Raw genomic sequence first — 22,493 nt, forward strand, 5'->3', positions numbered from 1 at the left:
GCAAAATGATAGCTGTTAAAGTGGTTTGTTTACAGACTAATTCAAACCACAATTTGATATAATCTCCTGCACAACAGTAGTTGCTGTTCAGAGGCAAAGTCCTAAAAGTATATAACTTTATTTACATAATATAGATTTTTTTTAAATTTGGGATCCTGAACCGATGTCATGTTTATATTCAATACTAATAAGATTAAAAAGGATGAGGGTGTACCTAAGATGACATGACTTGACATGGCTTTATTGCATTTGTAATCTAAGTAAGGAAGCTACAACAGGAGGATCTTATTTGACACAGAATGTTTTATGTTTTAAAAGAAGCTTGTATTTGTTGTTTATAAAAGTATACCACATTTAAATTGTTATAAATTAATTTTTTCTAAACAGAGAAGTGGGGCTTTTGTAGTACAGACCTCAGCCCTGTAACATGTTTGATTTCATAAGTAACCCCTGGGATTTAGTTAAGAAAAAAAAACGGTTTTGTCTTTTGAAAAGAAAATCTATTACAAACATGAGTTTAAAATAAAATTGTTATCAATTTTTTTTCAGACTGTGATGTTTTACATTTGAGGTGTCTTGACGAACCCGTATTTAATAAACTTTGACAGTTATGAATAGAACAGATGCAAAATAATGGGACACAGTAACCTCCATACACTTTATAAGTTTTTTTGCCTCCTATATGTGTTCCCTAATTGAAACATATTCTGGGATGTTTATATACAGGTATATGTTTTTAATTTTATTGCTCAGACCTTTATTTTAAATATAGACCTGTGTCGGTTAGGATCACACAGTTCAGACAAGCAGGAAAAAAAAGCCCCAAAATAAGGCCAAGCCTGCAAAACGGATATTGATTATGGGGGAGCCAATTAACGAGCCTAGGGGCGTGGCCAAGGCCATTTAAAACCAGTCTGCGACGCACGCGGCGGCTTGAGCCGTGTGGCACAAAGATTCGCTCCGCTTCGCATTTGTGTTCTCTTCCTGCAGCTTGCCGCCAAAACGGTGTTTATCTGCTTCCATGAGATATGTTCGTTACAAACGAGTGCAGCTCCGCGCGCTGACCGCCCTGACCTTTGCTCCCGTCCAGCAGGTGAACATGCTGCCGGACGCCTTCGGGTGCGCGGTGGCCAACCGCTTTGGGGACCTTCTGGACGACGAGGCCGACCCACTCGACCTTCTAAGTCGAGTGGAATCACTGAAGGATAAAAAGAAGAGGAAGGAGGAAGAGGAGAGGAAGAACAGGCAGAAGAAACCAGGTCAAAAGGAGACGCAGAGGAACAGGCGCGTCCCGCCCGCGTTGGATGTTCAAGACCTGGTTCCAGGTGAGCGCAGAGCATGCTGGGGGATCACTGCAACACATGGGTGACGACATTGTCCAGTTTCTACACTGGAGAGTTCTGGCAGGAGTGACCCACTGCAAAGGCCTTCAGCTGAGGAGGAAGAGGAGGAGGAGGAGGAGGATGCGCAGTCAGCCAGCTGCTGCTGGATCTTTTCCAGACCTTTCCATTTTTATGCTTTAAAAAATATTTATCATATAAATCCCATAAGCAATGGTCACTTTCTCATCATTTTAGTCTCAATTCCCAACTGAGGTTGGTCATTTTTATGGGCTCATTGACTTAAACTGAAATGTTGTAGGTTTTTGTCTGGAGTTGAAAAAAGTAAATATTCTGAAGGGTTTTGAGGACTAATGATGTTGGAGGAAGGGGAGGACTGATGAGGAATATGACACTTTAAATTTAAGAAGCAATAGAAAATATTGCGTTGCTATAATTGATATCAGTTAAGTTAATACATTTATGGCTGAGGTGCCCCTAGAGGTTTTGACATCCCTGCTGACATAAAGAAGTCTGTTTTTGCTCCCTTCAGAATCCACAGATTTTAAATGCAATGAAAAACTTGGTTTAAAAAAAACCGAGTTTGATTAATCTGTTTTACGCGTTTGAAGCAAATATCATCTTGTGCTTCAGTCGCTGACAAATACATTTGTATATGTCAAGCAAGAAATTCATGTTTATGTTTTGGCAAACGGCAAAAGTACAAAAAATGATGGCTCACCAAAGTAGATCTAATGTTTGACAAAATGTAATTTTTTTTTGTGTGTGTGGTGTTAAAAGTATTTTTTTCGTACATTGGCTGCACTGGGATGATCCTGTGACGAGAAGTCTTCTATTTTTAAAGGATATCAGACGAGCTTCTGTGAAAAATGAACAAGAATTTTTAGATTTTGAGATAATGCTTGATTCTCTTGTATTAATGTTTTTATTCAACCAAAAAATAAATATAATTCATACTTATTGAAAAAAAACTTTAATGAACAGGAAACTATCAAATTAACCTAAAAGGGTAAAGTTAAACTTTGCATCTCCCACTTTTGATCCTTAAATATAGGCCCAAATGGCTTTTCTTTCTTTTCTTTTTTTTTTACTGGAAAGGTCGCAGGCCCCCCTGATTTAAAGCATCCTCACATAAAAACATAACGGCGGCTGTGACTGACCCCCCCCCCCCCCCCCCCCCCCCCCCCCCTCCTGCAGCCACAAAAACAAAGATTAGGATAAAACCTTCAGAGAAGATTTAATTCAGCAGAAGGCAACGCGTCTGTTTAGGAATGGGAGCTCGGTGGTGGTTACATCCACATGCAGTCAAATCAGAAGATGACCCGCTCCCCTTTGTGTTCTCAGTGCATAAGCAGCAGGCGTATCCTGCCCCTCTGCCTGAACGCCGGGACGGTGGAGACGAGGCCCAGAGGGGCACAAAGAGGGCTGCTGCTGGACCGCGGAGGGGCAATAAAGAACACCCACTGCAGCCTTTCATCATGAAGTATGTGATTCAGCCTGAGCTTTTGTAGCTTTATAGATGATTGTTTAATTTGAACAATGATTTCAAATGGAACGTCCTGCTGCAACACTGGTTTTGCTGTCGCTCCTGCTTGGTTGCTTGTTAGGACTTGCTGCAGGAGATGGAGTTGCTGCCTGCAGGTTTGTTAGTTGCAGGATCTATTCTTGCCTGTAAAGGATGTTTTCGGGCAAGGCACCTAACCCTACTTTATCCCCACTTTTTTCCCCCTAAAGTCTCTGGATAAAATTGCCTTCAACATGATGAGTAACAACAAAAATGATGCTGAATGAGTCAGCTGGGTTTGTGTAACTCTGTAGCTGCCACCGGAACATACTGAGCATCGATCTCATTGCAGGCCCTCCCATAATGATGACTCTGACATCAGGGACAGAGGGGGGAGCAGAGGGAGAAGAGGAGCGAGGGGAGGACTCACGAGGAGCTCTGACACTTTCAATTTAAGAGGCAAGAGAGAGTTTGATCGGCACAGCAGCACGTGAGTTACCCTGTTCAGGCCACAGCCCATTAAAAAGAAGACACATTCAGTTAATTTTAGTTCCAATTTGAAATGTTGCAGAGGTCTGTCTGTAGAGGGGAAGAGAGGAGGTCGAGGACCTTGGAACTGGGGCTGTGTGGATGAAGCTGGCAGGTAAGTGAACTTCACCTTTGACCTTTGCACGGTACCTTAAAGACTCAAACTTAAATGGAGATTTTGGTGTTTTCAACATGTTCATGTGGCATTTTCTTCCTGGTGGACACTTGGAAAGGAAATTTAGCTTAAAATTGAATTTCTGAGTAGTTTTTATGTAAATCATTGTGATTCAGGAGCAGACAAGAAAATACCGGGGGGGGCGGCAGGCCACAAGCTTCCTGCTCCGCTCCATTCTGATGCATGTACACGTAGAAGAGTAGATCCGTGGACGTCTGAGCTCCAGGACTGTTAGCGGGACTTTTAAAGAAAGGATCAGCAGATGAACAACTTTTCTAACAGATGAAAACATTTAAAAGCATAAAAGCATACTTGTGTTTTAAAAGAGCAAAACATTCCAAAGGTAAATATTAGATCTTAGTTTAAATCAGGTTCTGGGCAAACTGCGGGCCGGATTCGGCCTGCCTCCATGTTTGGTCCGGCCCACTGAACGATATCAGAGACCCATGTTTTTGTTTTTTATTTTTTATTAAATCTGGCCACACGATCAAGAAGCGTTTTGAACGTGACATTTTATTCCACCATTTTGCAGTCTGTGCTCGATCATGAAAACCCTCTAAAATCCCCGTCAAATAGAACAGAAGACTGTATTCCCTTTCTATGTCATGGTTCATCTTTCCTGTTTTAGCTCATTCTTTTAAAGCGATTATGCTTCCTTTTTTTCAACAGTGCACCCTGTTCTGTGTCTTGATTGGCTGGAGACCTTGTCACACACTTTCCTCTGTGCCGTGTCTCCTGTACAGAAACGCAGAGCTCTTCAGATCCACAGAAATCTGTGATCGCAATCAGATCTTTGTTTTTATTCTAAGATCCTGGACTCAATTTCTATGAAGGTTTGAAGTTTGAGAATTTAAACAAGAGAAAAGGGTGAAAATGTTCATGTCTGTCTGAGAAAAATGTATAAAGTGAACAGTGAGTAGTTTTACTGAAATAAACGTAATATTTACGTAATATTTGCTTGGCTGCAGCAGAAGACATTTTCTTTTTACTGGATGAGAAACAGACGTGCAGGACGCAGCTCAGCTGCCTAGTTTTAGCGCAAACTGAGACGTGAGGAGCTGCAGCCCTCAAAGTGTCAGCGGGAAAATGACGGGAGAGGATCTACTATTTCCTTTTTCTTTTTAATGTATCAGTGTATTTATTTCTGACATTTTCATTTTGTCTTTGAAAATCAGTTATTTGGTCATTTTTTAATTTCATAAATAGTGTTATTTATTTTATTAAAAGGATCATGAATCAATAAAACTTTATTATAGGGCTTTACAATAGAAGAACGATAAAAGAAGTTTAAATTTTTAAAGGAAAAGACTTATTGTGGCCCTCAAGAGAAATTTTGGGGACTCTGCTCTAGCATCCATGTGGTGTTGGAACATTTGTTTTTCATTCTTCCGAATTGCAGGCAACCAAGTTGAGAAACTCCACTGATATATAAACTACTGTGAACTCAATATTTGTCATTGTAGATCCTCCTTCCCATGTCTCGCTCTATAATGCCCCAGCATTTAGAGGTGCTTTCAAGTTTGACAGTTCTGCTAAACAAATGTGACATTTACCCTACAAAACATAAAATGATTAATTTTAAGTAGTCAGTTTGAAATGGAATTGTATTTTTTTAGATCAAGCGGAAACTGACAGGACCAGAGGGGACAAAAATCATAAAACACTATTAAAACTATAAAATAATTCCACAAATCTAACTGAAACGCCACGTCCAACCCCTTTAGGAAAGATTCAGTGAAAAACGTCAAACACAGGTGGGCGGGGAAACCGGGGGTGTGCGAGAATCATCAAACAGCTGGAAGCTGGGTATCTGGTGCATGAAAAATTGTTTATTTTTTCCTTCCTACTCTGTTAAACTCACCGCTGGACTGATTTTGGCACCAAAGTGACAGAAATGTAACCAAGAAAATCTGCCATATTTTTAGAGTAAAATACTCTTTAAAATAAAAGATGGCTTAGGCTCATAAAACTAACTATATATTTTTATCGTATCATTTTGGCAGGACATAAGATGGCTCTGGGAGTTTTTAACAGACGGGTCTAGTGTTCAAACTCTGTGCAGAGCTGTGCTGTCCTCTTGACTCCTTCCCTCTGTGTTCATATCATGTTTGTGAACGCTGTGTTTTGTTTTCACATGTTCTCAATTGGAAACTAATCCTTTGACACAAAAATATTAGTTTGTCTAGTTAAAGGGATGGTAAGTATGTATTTATGCAGTTTATCATCATCAGACTAAAGTATAAACTTCGATGCTGTTTGTTAAAGTGAACTGATGGAGGTGACGCCTGAAGCTGCCAGGAAATCCGAGGATCCCCAAACCTCTCTGGAGGAGGAGAACCTCAGTTTGTAAGTTAATGCATGAATCCAACAAATGAACATTTGCTTTAACTTTTAGTTGTGTACAATAAACTGAACCAATTGCATTTTTGTCTTCATTGCCAAATTAAGAAATTTTATGCAATTTAAAGCCTCCTCCTGTTTCAATTTAACACCAAAGCTTTGTCTGAAGTGTTTATCATTGTTTAGGCAAATGCAAACATCTGAAGAATTCAGACAACACCAACTGACTGTTGGAGTTTGTCATCAATTCTGATAGGGAAACAGAGGAGGACAAAGAGATGGTGGTCCAAGTTGCCATGGAGATGACCCTGGATGAATGGAAAGCCATGCAGGAGATGAATCGTCCCAAAGCAGAGTTTAATATCCGCAAAGCGGTTGACAAGATTCCATCCAAAGCTAAGGTTATCCACCAGTCCAAGAATCCGGAGGCAAGAAAACGCTTTGGTCATTTAATGAGAACAGCTGTTCACAGGAGCTCGGCTCAGTGTGGTTACAGTCGAGACGACCTCCTCAGACTCCATCTGAGCATCAAAATGGAGACTTATTTTCAGTCTGAAATTAAGATCATGTTTGTATGGTCTTGAACTAGAAATTCTCCTAAATTAGAAACATATTAATCTCATTTTAATTTTATTATTAGAAATCGGATTTGTTTTTTTTACATTTTTGCGTTTCCTTTATATATTTAGAACCTGAGGGAAACCATAGAGGATGAAGGGAACTTCCTCCGCAGGTCTGTGAATGACATCACTTCCCTCTTGGACATCAACTTTGGGAGTCTAGGACGTCCCAGCCGTGGAGGTCGAGGCAGAGGAGCAAGAGGTGGTCAAACGACTCGCCCCGAGATGGCCAAACCTCTGCTAGAACAGGTACGTACAAAAACACATCTGCAAATGTTTCTACGGTAAGTTGACTTCTTTTGACTCTTAAATGGTCCAGATTTCTTTATTTGAAAAGCTTCCTGTCCTTTTTTTGCCAAAGATTCTGCAGCTCGTACATTGAACGAAACCAATTCACAGCGTTTTGTTATTTTAGGTCTTAAAGATATTTTTTATTTGAAACTTGTTCAATTTATTTCTAACTTTAAAGTATAGCAAAATAACATTATAGTAAGCTGAACAAATTTTTAAATTTATTTTTAGTTTTTTGCTATTCTCATATTAACAACCCAGTTCATATCAGAAAAGCTAAAAAAACTTTAGTTTAATGAAAAACCCCAAAATCACTACAGTCCAGCTCAAGACAAACTGTAGAAAATCAATGCAGATTAAAAAAAAAAGAAATCATATTCTATCCTAAAAAGAATTAAAAGTAGTTCATGGTGGACTTTTTTGGGGCCCAGTTTGTTTATTTATCTTCTAAATTTGTTTTGGAAGCTTACAAAACATGCAACTTAAATTTGAGTGTAAATATTTTTTTTTAATACAAATTAACATGTTTCAAATTATTTTAATAGTTTAACTTAAAAATGTTAATGGATATTTTCTTTTACTGTGGCAACTTGTTCCTGCATAACTGCATTAAAGGCATTTTGTTGCTACTGAAATTTTATTTATTTTTGCAAACTTTCAGGGAGGCAGATAAGTATTTGAACACCCTGAGTTTTTTCTTTTTTTTTCTTGCAAGTTCTCCCACATCAAAATCATAGAGGGTTTGCATATTCATCTTAGGTGCATGTCCACTGTATATGCGACTGCTGCAAATAAGGATTTAAACACCGGTCTATTAGCTAGAATTCTGACCCTCAAAGACCTGTAAGTCCGCCTTTAAAAGGTCCACCTCCATTCCACCTATTATCCTAAAGTAGAAGCACCTGTTTGAGGTGGTTAGCTGCATAATGACGGCTGTCCACCCCAAGCAATCAGACTTCAACTACTAACATGGCAAAGACCAAAGAGCTGTCCAAAGACACCAGAGGCAAACTTGTAGACCTCCAAAGGGCTGGAAAAGACTACGGGGCAATTGCCAAGCAGCTTTGTGAAAAAGATCCACTGTTGGAGCAATTATTAGAAAATGGAAGAAGCTAAACATGACTGTCAATATCCCTCAGACTGGGGCTCCATATGAGATCTCTCCTCATGGGATCTGTGATCCTCAGTTGGAGCATTGAAGATGGGTCATGGCTGGGTCTTCAAACATGACAATGACCCGACACGCACAGGCAGGACAGCAAGGAGTGGTTCCATTCCAAGTGATCTGTGTGGAGTGGACCAAAATCCCTCCGGCAGAGTGTGCAAACCTGGGAAAACCACAGGAAACGTTTGACCAGTGGAACTGCAAACAAAGGCTACTGTATCAAATATTAACATTGATTCTCTCTGTAGTTCAAATGATTAATTGCAGCAGTAGAAAACAAATAGTTCAAGAAAAATCATGCAAAGTGATTTCCAGATTTTTATTTTAAGATAGTCTCTTGCAGTGGACATGCACCTAAGATGGAAATGTCAGACCCCCGCCTAGATTTCAAAGTGGGAGAACTTGCATAATCCTAGGGTGTTCAAATACGCATTTGCCTCACTAACTGTTGGGTATTAGTCACCCATTCCAACTCCTAAAGAAATTGTAGTCATTTGGCCTTTAAAACTCCGTGTTTCCTCATCAGGAGGAGGATCTGGCACCAAATCCCGACGACCCAGAAGACTTCCCAGCACTGTCGTCAGGAAAATGAAAATTCACTCAAGTTTCTGTTCCACTCCATCCGCTGTTCAATAAAAGCTTTTGCAAAGTGTCTTTTTTTCATATTGAATTTGTGGGCAGTAAAAGCCTGTGTCTCCTGCTCAGTCTGCTTTTAATGCTTCTGATTGGGCAGTTGATGCAAAATGTAGATAATCCTCTAATGTCATGATTTAACTCTGAATGCAATCTGCTCTGATTTTTCTTCAGCTGCACAGTGAGGGCGGTGTTTGAAATCTGTTTGCTTGACACAAAAACCAGTGAAACATGTTTGAGTAAATTTATTTAAAAAATCTTTTTATATATGAAGTAAATGCATTTTATGAACAAAAGTAATATAGCTTCAATCACAGGACCATTTTATGGCATGATTCTAACAGTACAAAATATTTACAAAATATAAACTGAGTATTAAATGTAGGTGTATATACAAACTTAGAAAAAGCATAAACTGATGTTTGGCAAGTGAACAGTAAGATGAGCCAGACATTGATTAGCAGTACAGATAACCAGTAGTGAAGTCTCATGATTGAAGTTTTCATTGCAGATGGGAAGCAAAAGCTTCACATGAGCTGCTTCCTGTCAAAGGAAAAACTGGTTTCCTCAATGTAAGACTAAGTCCACAAAGGCGAAGCTTCAGACAAAGGGCTGCTGCACAGTGATCTAGAATAAGGAGTTGCACATTCACATGCTGCTCTGGTTAAATCTGACATTTGCTACTGCATGCTTTAAATCAGGCGACAGAACTCAAGTTCATTACATGATGCAGAATCAAAAAAAAAAAGTGCCTTGGTAAAGTAACGTGTCACGTCATGTTGGTTAAGATTCCCACCAACTTAAAAATGGAAATAAAATCCAGCGTTGCACAGTTTAAGAGATGACTTTGCAGAATTCCCTGCTCACAGGTTCACCGAAGTAAAGGAGGCCAAGCTTTAGGTAGCGGGTGACTGCAAAAGAAACACACAAAACACAGATTGACTCTTTATTTCTAAGTGAATATAGCAGTAGGAACTGCAGAATACAAAAAAAAATGAATACCATGGTTTTGATAATCTGATTGGGGGCAAGGACTTGCAAGCTCTACGTCGCCTGGAGACGATGCGTCTGTTACAAAAAAGAGAACAAGCTTTTAGAAAAGTGCCTGACAGGAACAAGAGCTGCAGTCAAGAGAAACTATTGCCAGCCTCAGTCCAGAAGAGACATTTGGAGAAGCAGCCGTTGGAAGAATCAGGACAGACCTCAGAGCGTTGGATTTGAATCCAGTCTCCTCATTTATGCCAAATCGGTTCCAAACTGTGTTTTGGTCAAATATCTGAGTGCACAAACTTGGTTGGGCTTCACCACATTCAGCACATTTTTAAAAGTTTCTTTTAGTTTCATGTTTTTTTTCTTCCCCTAAAGAGGCACAAAAGCAAACTTTAACATTTCATTTTTCTGGATTTTCTTAACACACTAAATGTAACTGAGTTTGGGAGATCTACACAAATTTTTAATTTGCTGATGCAGATTCTTTTTAAATAATAGGAATAGAGGAGAGCACTTGAGTTCTGACTAGATTTACACCAAATATATTTTCCTTCATTCCTAAAGTTATAATGCAGTTCCTCTGCTAAAAATTAAATAAGCTGTCACATATGTACATATTAAATGCTAATTTATTAGCAGAAAGAGCAGGCTTATGGTCAACGGGAAGCAGAAATTCAGATTTCTTAAAGACACCACCATTTAACTTATTTTTAGAATAAAATCTCAATATTTGAGTGCTTCTACATTTGTTTTCTATTAATTTATTCTTTTTCTTTTAACAAACATGTTTAGGTTATCCAGAATTCTCTCTCTCCACTTTTTTTCCCCATCCTGGCCAATTCTTTTTCTGTGGAAATGTAATAAATGGATGCTCAAGCATTGATCGACATTGTTGTTCAGTTTCTCTCAAATGAGACTAATTGACAAATCTGGCCTGAATTAGAAAGTGTCTTGATTTATTTTTTTTTAATTTGTGTGTGCCTCTTTTGGAGACATTTGAATGTTCTTATTCTCTCACATAACTAATGAGTATAGGAGCCCAGGTATTTCTATTTTTCATCATCAGAGGAAAAAAGATCAGCCCAAGTCTCCATATGGCTCAGAGTGTCTGAGGGAGCTTGCCTGCAGGTGGCCCTGCGCCATGTTTAAGTTGATGAAGGTGCCCGTGCTGGCTTTGTCTCTGCCACATGGCTCAAAACACACGCTTTCTCTGTTGCCAGCCATGACATGCAAGTTTCCTAAGGACCTGACCAGTCTGGTGTGACCCAGGGAGCTGGCAGAGAGAAGGGAGGCCGTTATTGAAGAGGATCCATGAACGGCTATAGCCTCTTGATTGCTTTTCAGCTGTCAGCACACACGGAAACACAAGACTTTTTTGGAAAAGACATCAGGAAATCAGACTTTCACCAGCTATAAAAAAAAAAAAAAAACATTTGATCCCAGCACTTGTAAGAAATGGAACGTCAAACGTCAACACTGACCTTTTGCCTACTCCATTAGCCGGCAGTGAGGCTCTAGTCCTTTTCCTGCTGTCTGAGGGGTCAGACTGAGTCAGTGAGCTGATGCAGCCTTGAACATTGGGCTGCATAATGACCTTGCTGCGCAGAAGATAAAAATCAACCTTTGGGCTTTTTTTTCCATCTACAGGAGGATTTTTCACCTGCTTACCTCAGAGACTGTGATGCTGATCTGGTGTGCATCCTATTCTCTTCTTGCCTGTAAAGACAAAGTCACACGACATAAGCAGGAAACTCTACCTTACGTTAGGCACAACAGAAGCAGAGGAGGAAAGACTGCATGGATATGGGCAAAAAAGCCTGACAGTTTAACAGCTTCAGATTGATCGCAGCACAAAAGTATTGCATTTAGCAGCAAAGTTGGATTAGTGCAGCCAAGTTAAGAAGCAGGAGAAGCCACCAAGTAGCAAATGACAAACTTAAAAAGGAAGATTTTTGTTTGAAAGCTTTGATTTTATGTGGTTTACCTGCAGTTTTTACAGTTGGATTTCCAGTCAACGCAATAACGAGCAAAGCGTGATATTTAAAGATGACACGGGAACAGGAATGCTCGTGAAAAAAATCATACAAAACAATGAAAAAGCCAAGGCATGTAAGGATTTTTAACCAGGCTCATCGTTTTTAAGTTTGCTCTTTTACATAGAAAACATGATTTTAAAAAAAAAAGCAAAAAAAAAAAAAGGCAATGATTTTCATGAAAACTTGGGGAGGGGATTAGAAAGAGGCCAGGGGCTCACTTACAGCATTTTCAGATAGAGCTCCAGAAGGAAGGGCGGGACAGGTTTTTGGGGGGGCTGACGGGTGGTAGGGCTCATAGAAATCCTAACCCGTCTATACAGAAATGCAGGATGGAAGAAGGGAAGCCATACACAATCCACCACAGGGCAAGGCTAAACAGGGAGGAGAGCAGCATGGCTACCAGCCATCTGAAAGGAGGACAAATCCAACAACAAGAGCAAATGGAGAAAAAAAAAAGGAAGGAGAGACAGGAGGCGTCTGGGCAGGACACAAAGCCTCTGATGTTGTGCTTTTCCATTGCGACTGGATTAGAAGAAAGACTTCTGATTGATCTCAAAATACAAGACTGTTCTTTTTACTCAGATCAGTTACATTAAAAACACTGAAATTAAACTACAGTTAAATGTAATAATATGGAGTCTACAAAATGTAAATAAAAAAATTCTAAATTAGTTCCGGTTACTTTGACACTAAGAAATTTTTTTTTTTTTGTAAAAAAAGTGACCAAAAAGGGATGAAAGCTTACATGCTACACTTACATCAATCCAGTCATGAGAGCAATGAAAAAAAACAAAAGGCAACAGACAATGATCCCAGCCCGACATTAATTACATGTTAGACATAAAAAACAGATTCCAACAGAGGCACGTGCATGAGTGCATGTCCGGGGGTGCTGGGCCTGCTGTCATGCATGGAAAGGCAGAAAAGATGAAGGAAGAGAGGCTTGCATAGCATAGCCACTGTTCTAAACACTGCTGGAATTCCACATGCACTTCAGTGTTGCGCAACACAACAAACAGTGGAGCCAGATGGTGAAATCCAGCTGGAAAAAAGGGGGTTTAGGTAGCAGTGCATACAATGCTGCGAGATGGAACCTGAAAGTGGAGGCAAATCTCCCTTCTGCCTCAACTCACACCTGATTTCAATGCATAAAAAATACTTTTTTTTTACTCCCTCAGATGTTTGTAACTATGTAAAAACGGTTCACTAAATATTCTTTAAAAAGTCTTCACTCTGCTTAGTAATTGATTTATCTCAAAAGGTTACTAAATGAGGAAGCAAATGTTGCTGAAGCCCCTAAAGCAAAGATGTCCAAATCCATGCCTCAGGGGCCGGCGTCCTACATGTTTTCCAAACAACCTGCCATTGAAGCTCCTTATTGGCTAAACACACCTGATCCAGGTAATCAGCAGCAGACAAGGCAGGATTTCTGGAAAACCAGCAGGAGGTCGGCCCTCGAGGCCTGGATTTGGGGACCCCTGCCCTAAAGGAAAGGAAATGAGTCTGTCTGGATCTCTGTTTGTTTTCCGGCCATTACTGGTGTAAGAATTCTTCGCTGTCATGAAGCAGACAATGAAAGGCTTGTGAATGTAATGCATTCATCAGGTGCATATTCACATAACACCATAAACATCCAGAAAAAAGAAAGACAAAGGGGGAGGTGGGGGCAAAATCAAGACTCTTTAAATCAGTTGCACTGTAAGCTGTACCACTCACTGGCATAGCAACGTTTTTCCACAGGGAGTGAAATTCAGCAAGAAAGAAAGTGACATTCACTTACCTTCATCATACAAAACCTCCCATTTTCTTTCCCTTTTTCCTCTCCCCCACTCTTTCTCTGCCTCTTTCTGCTATCTTTTGTAAGGCAGGCAGCACATCGGCCAGGCCATGCCAATGAGGCTGCAGCAGAACACTGCCAGCGGCCTGACATGGGACAACAAAAGCCAAAGACCATGGGTACACGGATAGAGGCCGGCCGGGCTAACGCCTCACACTACAAATGGGGGTTGTGGACTACCGCCACTTAATCAGTACCAGGTGAGTGGCTGTCAAAGAGCTAAACTCCTTCCTGAAACAAACTCTCACCTTTAAAATCTAGAAATCAGACCAAAGGAGGAACTGTCATTTACTTCCACGGATGCTGATTAACTTTAAAGACTCACTCTGATGAAAATCATCTTTTTGTTGTTTGTAACGTCTTCTTTTGGCCTTTTTCTAATAATGGAGGACACATGTTAAGAAAATTCAGATTAAAAATGGTATTACTGAGTATCTATTGATTCAAATCACTGTCGGGAGCAGACAAAAAAAAATGGCGTTTGAAGGGGAGGGCGGTAGCTCTGCACCAACAGCCCCTCCCACAACTCAGAGGTGAATTTCAAATGAACTACTGCCGCTCTGCAGAAACTGTGTCCTAGGAAACGACACAGGTTTTTGATCTTGGCTCAAACAGCATAATAATAATTCAAAGACCACCGAGAACGCTTTCACAAGAAATCAAAAGATGATCAGAGTGGGAATTCAAAGGGTTAAAGATAAGCAGCAGTTCTTGCTAATGAGATAAAAAAATAAACATAGTCCTAATTTTTCGCAGAAATAACCTCCATGAGTTTAGGGGGCAAAACGGAACGCTCGTGCCAACGTTTGAAATCTAATTTTGTGATAAACACAGTCTAAAGGCCTGTTCACACCGGGACGAATTTCGCCGGCGATTTTCACAGACGTTTAACGCCTCGTGACTAAACAAAGGGCACCAATGTGAGTGTGCACACCGACGCGAAAAAACGCCACGCGTCAAAGCGTCAAAAAAAAAACGCCTCGGGTTCGTTTTTTTTTTCCGACGCGTCGCGTCGAAATCTATTCGACCAATGAGAATGGCGCTTTTGCACACGTGTCTGGAGCTTCTGAAGTTTCTGAAGTTACAGTCAAACACAAAACTGCCTTGCTGAGCACACATACCAGCGAAGAAGATAGACGCCAAGTAGCGTCAACACTGCCGCGAAGAAATAATGACGGACATTCCAAAATATCCCCTTACCAAGTACCAGTTGGAGCAACTGGTGCTTGAAATATTCATGTTTTCTTTGTATGATTCTGACTAGCGCGTAAATACTTGCTCTCTTCTTCTGAGGGAAAAGCGAGTTTAAGAAGCCTAAAGTTGCGCAGCGCCACCTTGTTCACAGGAGTATTTCTGTTTACATTAAGCGCCATCTAACGTCAGGGAATGAAATTGCATGTTCACTCGGCTCATCGTCAGCGAAAATCGCCTGGGTGTGAACACAAAAACCGTGGCGAAAAACGCTGGCGAATAACGCCTGGCGAATATTCGTCCCGGTGTGTACGGGCCTTAATGCAATGGTCCCCAACCTCCGGGCCGCAGACAGGTACCAGTCGGCGGGTCATTTGGTACCAGGCTGCAGGAAGAAAAAAAGAAATACGTACGCCAACTTTGATTATTTCTGTCATTTGTTTGTTTGTTTTTCCGATGCTGAGGGAAGTTTTATTTTGTGAAAGCACCGGATTCTGTTCACCACATCCGTCTGTCTTGAGGCGTCATGTGACTTTAAGCACCTTATTGGACAGCTAAGTTAGTAGCCCAAAGCTAAAAGGCTGATAGAAACCAAACAATAAAACGTATTTGGAAAGTTTCTTCGAGGAGAAAAGTGTCAGTGAGGAACCTGAATAACGGTCTTCGGCTTCAGAGAAAAATAAAGCTGCTGTTTACAGACAAAACCAGGAGCTTTCCTCCAAATACGGATTCATTGAGAGCGTTGTTCCTGCCTGCCAGAAGCTGCTCTGCCTGATATGCGGCAACTGACTTTTGAATGTTTCACATAAGCAAATAATCGAGTTGCAGACACTGTGGATTTATGTCAATGATTATATTTAGAAAATACCCGTTTTAAGACAGTTCTTTTATTTTGTTTTATTTATTCATCCCACCTTAAAAGCCGGATGCAGCTCAAATAAGCATCCGGTTGTTAGAGTCCACTTTGACATTAGAGGGAAAATCTTCATCACAACGTCCAAGTTTAATTATGCCAGCCGCAAACATTTTACAGAGAATAAAGATTCAATCACAAAAAGTTGCTGATTTCTGGAAGTTGCTTCTGATTTGTGTAAACTTGTAAAAGGCAGATTTGTGAATTTTCTTTCAGCAAGGGTGACTTAGGCAGCCATCTGTTAAGAAACCTGAGCACAAAAATCTTCCTTTGTTTTAAAAAGATACACAATTTATCAGGATTTATGTAAAAACAAAAATGAATAGTCTTTTTAAGCCTTGAATTAGTTTTCAGTGTTATACTGGTATTCTATGAAAAGAAGATTTTTTACAAATCAGAAACAACTTTTACAAAATCAACAACTTTGCTTAATTGAATCTTTGTCATCTTTAAAAAAAAATCTACTAATGTTTTCAGATATTTTTAAACTAAATTCCGTGTAGTTTTAATTTGAAAAATAGTTTTTTCAGAAACAGAAAACTTAAAAATATTAAACGTTTAATGTTACTGTCTGGTCGTTTAATGTTACTGACTGGTCGATGACATTAAAGCGGTCCGCGGCCCGAAAAAGGTTGGAGACCACTGGTCTACTGTTACAAAGTCTTGCATTGATTCAATGATTGGCCTGGTCCCCAAACCAACACTGTAAACTGATAACACACTGACACAGATTAGACCGACAAGCTAAACTCTCCAAACGCCTGAACACAGACCAGAAGCCTCCAATATTCCAGATATTCTGTGCTTTTCTAAGTCCAGCCTCAGACAAACCTATTCTGAGGAGGAGCGTGTCCAAGACAAAAACAATCTCCCCAAAGTAACACAAAAGGGGGAAAGGATTATGAGAGGACAAATCTTCAGTTTCTATGACGATCTAGGAGGGTGGAAATGACTCCACCTCTCAGATACTTACGACAGGGAACCTGACGATGCTTTGGCCTGCCTCTTGCTCTTCAGAGCGCGGAGTTTATCACCTTGAGTGAAACCGTTTCTCTCCTCTTCATCATTATACTGTAAAGCAGATAGAGCGCTGATTAGATAGAACGGGACAACCTCAACATTCATTTTTGACTTACAGATTCCACTTCTTCTTTCCTGGCTGTCCTGTTGTTATTGCTCCCATTTATGGTTATTTCATCCACCCCAGACAGAATTCTGGTCACCGCCTTCTTCTCGTTCTCTCGGTCCTTAAGCATTTTCTCCCGAAAAACATCTCCTTCTGCCCACAAGCTGTTCTGCTTCCTGTTGGACAAAAAAAAAAAAAAGACTCTTGTTTAACCCTTTAACACCAGAGCTTTAGCTTTTCGCAATCACGCAATTAATGTCATTCCAGTGGACTCTGTTGCAAAGAAAAGCAGCCTTGTGGCGCTATGCAATACTTTATGTTAGTAATGTGTTGCATATTGATGCAAAGCTGGTATCAAAAGCTACTTTTCTCTGCGTCAGAAACAGTCAGCTCACATTGATCGTGTAAACGATCAAAGAGCGTTTGTTATTTAGGTTTCGTTGGAGACAACTCCGATGTTAAAGAGTTAAAGCTTCAACCTCCTCAAACCCACAGTCAAGAGATCCCAGACATAACATCCCGAGTCTCTGGAACTTTAAATGATCAACAATATTTGAGATTCTCCAAACTGGACACTTGCTCTTCAACGAAGTTCTGCTGAGGCCCGATGATAGAACCCGGTCGGCAGATCCGTATCCAGGCAATGGCCTCTGCTGCAGTCAGGCAGTAATGTTTCATCATGTAGCAGCCAATCAGGGTGCCGGTTCTCCCCAGACCAGCTGAAAACAACGATGACGAGTTTAGCGAGCAACAAACTTGAGTTGATGAGTGCAGAAATGTAGCTGGGAGCTGGAGTCTTACCCTTGCAGTGGACTGCTATGGCTCCCTCTGCACTCTCACAGATGTTGAGGAACTTCCTGACTATGGAGTCATTGGGGGTGCTCCCGTCCACAAAGAACATGTCGTGATGTTCAAAGCCAGAGTCTGTGAACCGTCTGGCATCGTACATCTTTTTGTTGAGTCTGATAATGGTGGTGATGTTATACTTCCTGAAGTATGGGATGTAAGCCTCAGGAGCATGGAGAGGGTACCCTTAAGGAAAAAAGGGACTATGGTGACTTCAGGGGTGTTGAAATAATCAGAGACGCGTCTGATCTCTTACCATTCTCTATTTTGCTTTTTGGATGCGGTCCACTGAAAGCAAGGAACTTCCCTGGAATGATCCAGTTCAGGTCTCCGTTTTCTGCTCGCTCGTAATGCTCGTATTCTTCCACGTCAAAGCTGGAGAAGTCCAGCCAGCCGTACTGCAGAGCCTTAACAGGAACCGTTTGTTGTTAGAAGATTTACAATTAAAAGAGAAAAAAAACAACAGTGTTCTTAAGCTCCATACTTTGTGAACACCCCGAAGGCAGTCTAAGATGTTCAGATTGTACATGCATGTCCCAAATGAAGCATCTCTGCAAAACACAAAGAAATTGTTAATCTAATGAGATTATTTATCTTCAATTAACAGATTAAATTAACATGTACGTTAATTTATTCTGTAACATGTATGTATTAATCTTATCACAACAAAAAAAGTCCATAACTGAGACGTTCTGCTGTTACCTGAAAGGAATATATGTTAAATTTCTGGAGACCAGCAGACTGTGTGCCTCCTCAGGTGTCATCTTCAGGTACATTACCTATGAAGACAAAAATCGTTTAATATTGGTATTTGAAATCCTCCTAATATTAAAGACACAAAAAGTATGATTTTTATTTGCAGCTTTGATCCAAACTTACTGCATATGATCCAATTAAATAGGCGGCATTGGCTTGTTTTTTCTGATCTCCGCAGGTATAAAAGATGATCTTCTTGTTTGAGAGTGTTATGGACTGTAAAAAAAAACATACGTCACAGGATTAGATCTCGTGCTTTTTTCAAATTTACCGTAGAAAATGCAATGTTTGGAAAGCGCTTGGTTAATCATTAGTTTTTCCTCTTTTGCTGCAGGAAACTGAACACATTCATCAATAGTTGCTAAGATCCAAGGAGGAACAAAGGGGAAAAAGAAATGTACTTCCAATAAAAAAAACATAACTTCACTCCTAAAATGTTCAAAACGATAAAGTCTGGCATCATAAAGCGGTCTGTCCACCAGGCGACGGTGTAAAAACTACGCTCAGATAAGTGCAAAGCCTTCTGTAGAAAAAGGTGCAGTCATTTTATCTTATTTGTTTTTGGTTTCTAATCATTAACCCACCAGGATCATGTAACATGCAAAGATATGTCAAATACTTAAGGGAGAAGGATGTTAGTATCAACAACTGCATTTAAAAAAAAAAAAAAAAAAAAAGCAAAAAATGTGATGAAGTCAAAAAAATGCTTGTTATCTTTCTTTAACAAATATACAAAACAGGTCCCTAGAAATAAGTCAAGAATTCTTAAAATTTGTGAAAAATGTTTTTTAAATGAGCAAAAAAAATCTCCCAATGGGGTACAAAAAATGGTCAAACCACAAATTCTTATACTAAGAAAATAATGTGAGTCACTAATACATGTTTGCTTAAAGTAAGATTGCTTTACTATTGAAAAACTTGATTTTCTTGCAAGACAGAATAAAAGACATTTTTTCCTCATAACAAGGTTTTTTTTTCACTTTCTGAAGATGCTTTACAAAGATGCTGATTATTAAATGTTTCTCCTTCCAGTTTTCCAGCAGGAAGCACATTGAGGAAAAAATGTGTACGTTACCTTGAGCTTCTTTGTCAGCTTGCAGCAGAAGCGATAAAACATGGCCAGGTTAAGGGGGCCAAAGTCTGCATAGAAGCTGAGGAGGGGATAAAGACAGAGGGAGAAAGAATGACTGTTTGTGCAGCCTGCGATCATCTCTGGGGAGGTTTCACTACAAAGAATAAGCTACCTCAGACTGACGCAGAGAAATCTCTGACAGGAGTAAAAGCTATATTTGAACACAGCGGGTCAATTGGAACATGAGAAACGCTGAGGAGGCAAAGTTTTTTTCTAAACCACTGAAGCGTAGTTCTGAAAGGTCACCCTTGACCTCTCTAGAGGCCATACAAATAGAAAACCACTGATGTAACTGTGCACTTTATTACAAACTTGTAATAGTAACTGTAACTAACTTTGTAATTACTTTACACTTTGCTAATGCTAAATGAAATGTAAAAAAAAAACTCAACAGTACTAGTTGCTACATATTTAGGATTTTCAATGAGATGAAAACTTTATTTAAATCATATGGTGAGACAATCGAAAAAGACAAACAAAGGTTGATAAAAATCCTGCACAGGCAGCATGGGATTCACCACTCACTTCTCATATGCAAGCTCTTCATCAATGCAGAAACAGTGTCGGTCACTTGTGCTTTTCATCTTTTGCTGAAGCATGGCAAAGTACAGTTGATCTGTGGGTGGAGGTGGACGGGGTCCGGGAGAGACAAAATTAAGACACTTTGTTTATTAATATGCTTTGACGGGCTCTTTGCAACACGTTTTTTTCTTAGTCTGCAACGGTTTAAGGTGGACTTACCCTTTTTGAACTCGATACATCGCGATAAAACATCGTCAGAAGTCATGTTGAGAGCACTTTCGAACAAGAAAATGTTTTCTACAACAATATCCTGGAGGAGGAGGATTTTTTTTCACGGAAACTTGAGCATTCTACGTCACTTTTGCACGAAAAGTTTAGTCTTTATAGTATATAAGTAGTTTGCTAAAAATGTGAAGTTTGAGAGAATATACCTTGCTCTTGACTTTGTTTTCGGGGAAGAAAAAGACAGTAGACGAGGAAGAAAGGGGAGTTTCAAGTGCGCAATGTCTTTAAAGCGATCCCACATTTGACCCCTCCCCTTTTGTGCAGCGGGACACCATTCGCTGTGACAGCAACATATCGCTTGGCGATTGGAGAAGTGACCTGTCAGTCAAACGACACCCCGCCCATTTTAGTTTAAAGTTCTCTACATAAGGCATATCATAGGCCCCGGGATGGTTGCCAAGTGGTAGCTAGGACGAGCCGTCAGCCAATCAGATTGAACGTAGAACTCCCTTTTTTTTTTTTTTTTTTTTTCCCCCAGACTTGAGCTAATAGAGGATGAACGAGCAACAACGAAATAAAGACTAACAACAACATCTCGGAGGCTGACAGTAACATTAATTAATGCACCACTGCATGTCTCTATACATTAAATTGACCCCAAATGTTTGTTTATGTTTAAAAGAAGGGCTCATCAATGAACAACAATGATCTCGTTGCTTGGTTGCGCTGAAGAAAGGGCCACTTATTTCTGTTTTAATTGGAATTCTGTGCAGAGAGCAAAGGTACTACGACCTTAACCCTTAAAGGGACATACCCTGTCGCCATATTGGAGCAAAAGCGGAGAAACCCCGAAGACTTTGAGAGTGTCTTGCGTGTAAACATGTCGCTAAGTATGTTGAAAGTTGACTGGGTTCGTAGCGCAGACCCTCTTACCTGTTATCTCAATGTAAATATCCGAGTTTGGCTCCGCCCCTGGGCTGCTGTGAGCCGCACAGCGCTTTTTCCTGGACTCGGCTCGCCGCCTCTCGCCTTTGCGCTTCATTTTCTCCTCAGGGATGCAGGATGGGCATTCCTGCGCAGCTTTAACAGCTCTCTGCGGCGTGTCCGCCTTTTGCTGCTGTTATTTTGTCATGTCTCAGCTCGAGCGCCCTTCCACGCGCGCGTGCAGCGTTTGTGTCAACCGAGGTTTGCTGCCTGTCAGCCCCTGTGGCGGTGGTGACGTCTTCGAGCCTGTGACGTCTCAGGATTAGATGTCCAGTGACCACTTTAAATTAAATGTTCAGTAAAAAAAATGTACACAAAACATTAGTTCATGGTGCTAAATAAAAATAGTTTGCCTGTGAAAAAGAAACAGAAACTGGGGATTAACGTATTATAGTACCACCACAATAAAGGCCGAGTGTTTTTATGTGTGTGTTTTCTATTACATTTGAGCAATAGTTTAAATGGTTTTATGAATAAACAAAACAAAAAGAAAAAAAACCTAAATGTTTTGAAGATCAAAAAGGTATTAGGAGAATGCTTAATCCCGTGCAGGGGGGGCTCCTCCAGATGCCCCCTGTAGCTTTGTCCCTCTGCTTGAGTTAATATAAGTATCATTATTGACAAAATTAAATAATCCTCCATATATGCTTCTTTAAGCATTGCAAAAATAACAAAGGCAACGTTTTTAAATGAAATTTTTAACCCTTCTAAACATAATTTTTATCCTTTCATTTGTAATGGCAGTCCACAGTACTGTTCTCATCTGCCACTCAATTAGATTTTCAATATACATTTGTTTTTCCCTTGCAAAATGAAATAGTAATTTCCAGTTGAAACTACTCTCCCTTGATTTTTAAAAAGAGAGCTAAATTTACCATTTTTAACTGTGTGCTCAGTTATAGACCACATTTTTCTGTTTCAGTGTAATGAGATTACATAAATAGTTTTGGACATTTTCTTTTAAGAATAAGAAAGTCAAAATGGATTTTTGTCTTATAAGTGTTTCCCAAAACGTTTACACAATAAATGGAACTTAAATGAGGTGGAACTGAATAAATCAAGACACCAGGTAACATTTAATCAACCACATACGTACAAACAAAAATGTCCAAGCACAAAACAAAGACACATGATTATGTCAGAAAAATCAGAAAATAAAACAAAAAAGGTCATTCTTCTTTTTCTTTTGCCTGTTGGCAAACGGTTGGGACCGCATTCAAGAGCTCTCCTAAAATTGCAGTTTAATTCAGCTGACTACTTTTTTTAAATTATATATATATATTTAAATGTCTCTACAGGGGTAAAAGCCAAGGCAATTAAAACAAAAATTTGAGAACAT

General features: G+C 39.9%; 2 protein-coding genes across 9 annotated transcripts; one reads left to right on the plus strand and one right to left on the minus strand.

Moving 5' to 3' along the window:
* Nucleotides 1–896: 896 nt before the first annotated feature.
* On the plus strand, nucleotides 897–8,616 carry LOC101163333 (intracellular hyaluronan-binding protein 4). 2 transcript variants are annotated; one of them, XM_023958329.1, is made up of 9 exons: nucleotides 897–1,005; nucleotides 1,094–1,325; nucleotides 2,685–2,823; nucleotides 3,197–3,334; nucleotides 3,416–3,487; nucleotides 5,813–5,893; nucleotides 6,144–6,315; nucleotides 6,577–6,756; nucleotides 8,490–8,616. In XM_023958329.1, exons 2-9 carry the CDS (start codon nucleotides 1,100–1,102, stop codon nucleotides 8,553–8,555), a joined length of 1,074 nt encoding a protein of 357 aa, XP_023814097.1. In that variant the 5' UTR covers nucleotides 897–1,005; nucleotides 1,094–1,099; the 3' UTR covers nucleotides 8,556–8,616. The 2 variants fall into 2 exon arrangements, with proteins under 2 accessions (XP_023814097.1, XP_023814096.1); XM_023958328.1 differs by having other exon boundaries at nucleotides 899–1,005; nucleotides 1,091–1,325.
* A 210-nt stretch (nucleotides 8,617–8,826) lies between these two features.
* LOC101163582 (dual specificity protein phosphatase CDC14A) lies at nucleotides 8,827–21,397 on the minus strand. 7 transcript variants are annotated; one of them, XM_023958324.1, is made up of 17 exons: nucleotides 20,377–20,678; nucleotides 20,165–20,255; nucleotides 19,949–20,039; nucleotides 19,367–19,442; nucleotides 18,415–18,507; nucleotides 18,238–18,314; nucleotides 18,020–18,086; nucleotides 17,792–17,942; nucleotides 17,491–17,721; nucleotides 17,270–17,408; nucleotides 16,700–16,865; nucleotides 16,537–16,634; nucleotides 11,255–11,302; nucleotides 11,068–11,184; nucleotides 10,709–10,859; nucleotides 9,599–9,664; nucleotides 8,827–9,507 (listed from the first exon to the last, which is right to left on the minus strand). In XM_023958324.1, exons 2-16 carry the CDS (start codon nucleotides 20,208–20,210, stop codon nucleotides 9,641–9,643), a joined length of 1,575 nt encoding a protein of 524 aa, XP_023814092.1. In that variant the 5' UTR covers nucleotides 20,211–20,255; nucleotides 20,377–20,678; the 3' UTR covers nucleotides 8,827–9,507; nucleotides 9,599–9,640. The 7 variants fall into 7 exon arrangements, 6 of the variants coding, with proteins under 6 accessions (XP_023814092.1, XP_023814090.1, XP_023814091.1 ...); XM_023958322.1 differs by lacking the exons at nucleotides 20,165–20,255; nucleotides 20,377–20,678 and adding an exon at nucleotides 21,104–21,396; XM_023958323.1 differs by having other exon boundaries at nucleotides 20,165–20,678.
* Between the last annotated feature and the right edge of the window lie 1,096 nt (nucleotides 21,398–22,493).

Source organism: Oryzias latipes, chromosome 9 (genome assembly GCF_002234675.1).
Source record: "Oryzias latipes chromosome 9, ASM223467v1".
Taxonomy (NCBI): domain Eukaryota; kingdom Metazoa; phylum Chordata; class Actinopteri; order Beloniformes; family Adrianichthyidae; genus Oryzias; species Oryzias latipes.

Coding starts and splice junctions, on each gene's coding strand:
- LOC101163333 (XM_023958329.1), top strand. CDS start 1,100: ATGCTGCCGGACGCCTTCGGGTGCGCGGTGGCCAACCGCTTTGGGGAC. Junction 1,326..2,684: donor TGTTCAAGACCTGGTTCCAG/GTGAGCGCAGAG, acceptor TTGTGTTCTCAG/TGCATAAGCAGCAGGCGTAT. Junction 5,894..6,143: donor GAGGAGGAGAACCTCAGTTT/GTAAGTTAATGC, acceptor CAATTCTGATAG/GGAAACAGAGGAGGACAAAG.
- LOC101163582 (XM_023958322.1), bottom strand. CDS start 21,212: ATGAAGCGCAAAGGCGAGAGGCGGCGAGCCGAGTCCAGGAAAAAGCGC. Junction 19,443..19,948: donor GAAGAGCTTGCATATGAGAA/GTGAGTGGTGAA, acceptor TCCCCTCCTCAG/CTTCTATGCAGACTTTGGCC. Junction 18,508..19,366: donor AGCTGACAAAGAAGCTCAAG/GTAACGTACACA, acceptor TTTTTTTTACAG/TCCATAACACTCTCAAACAA.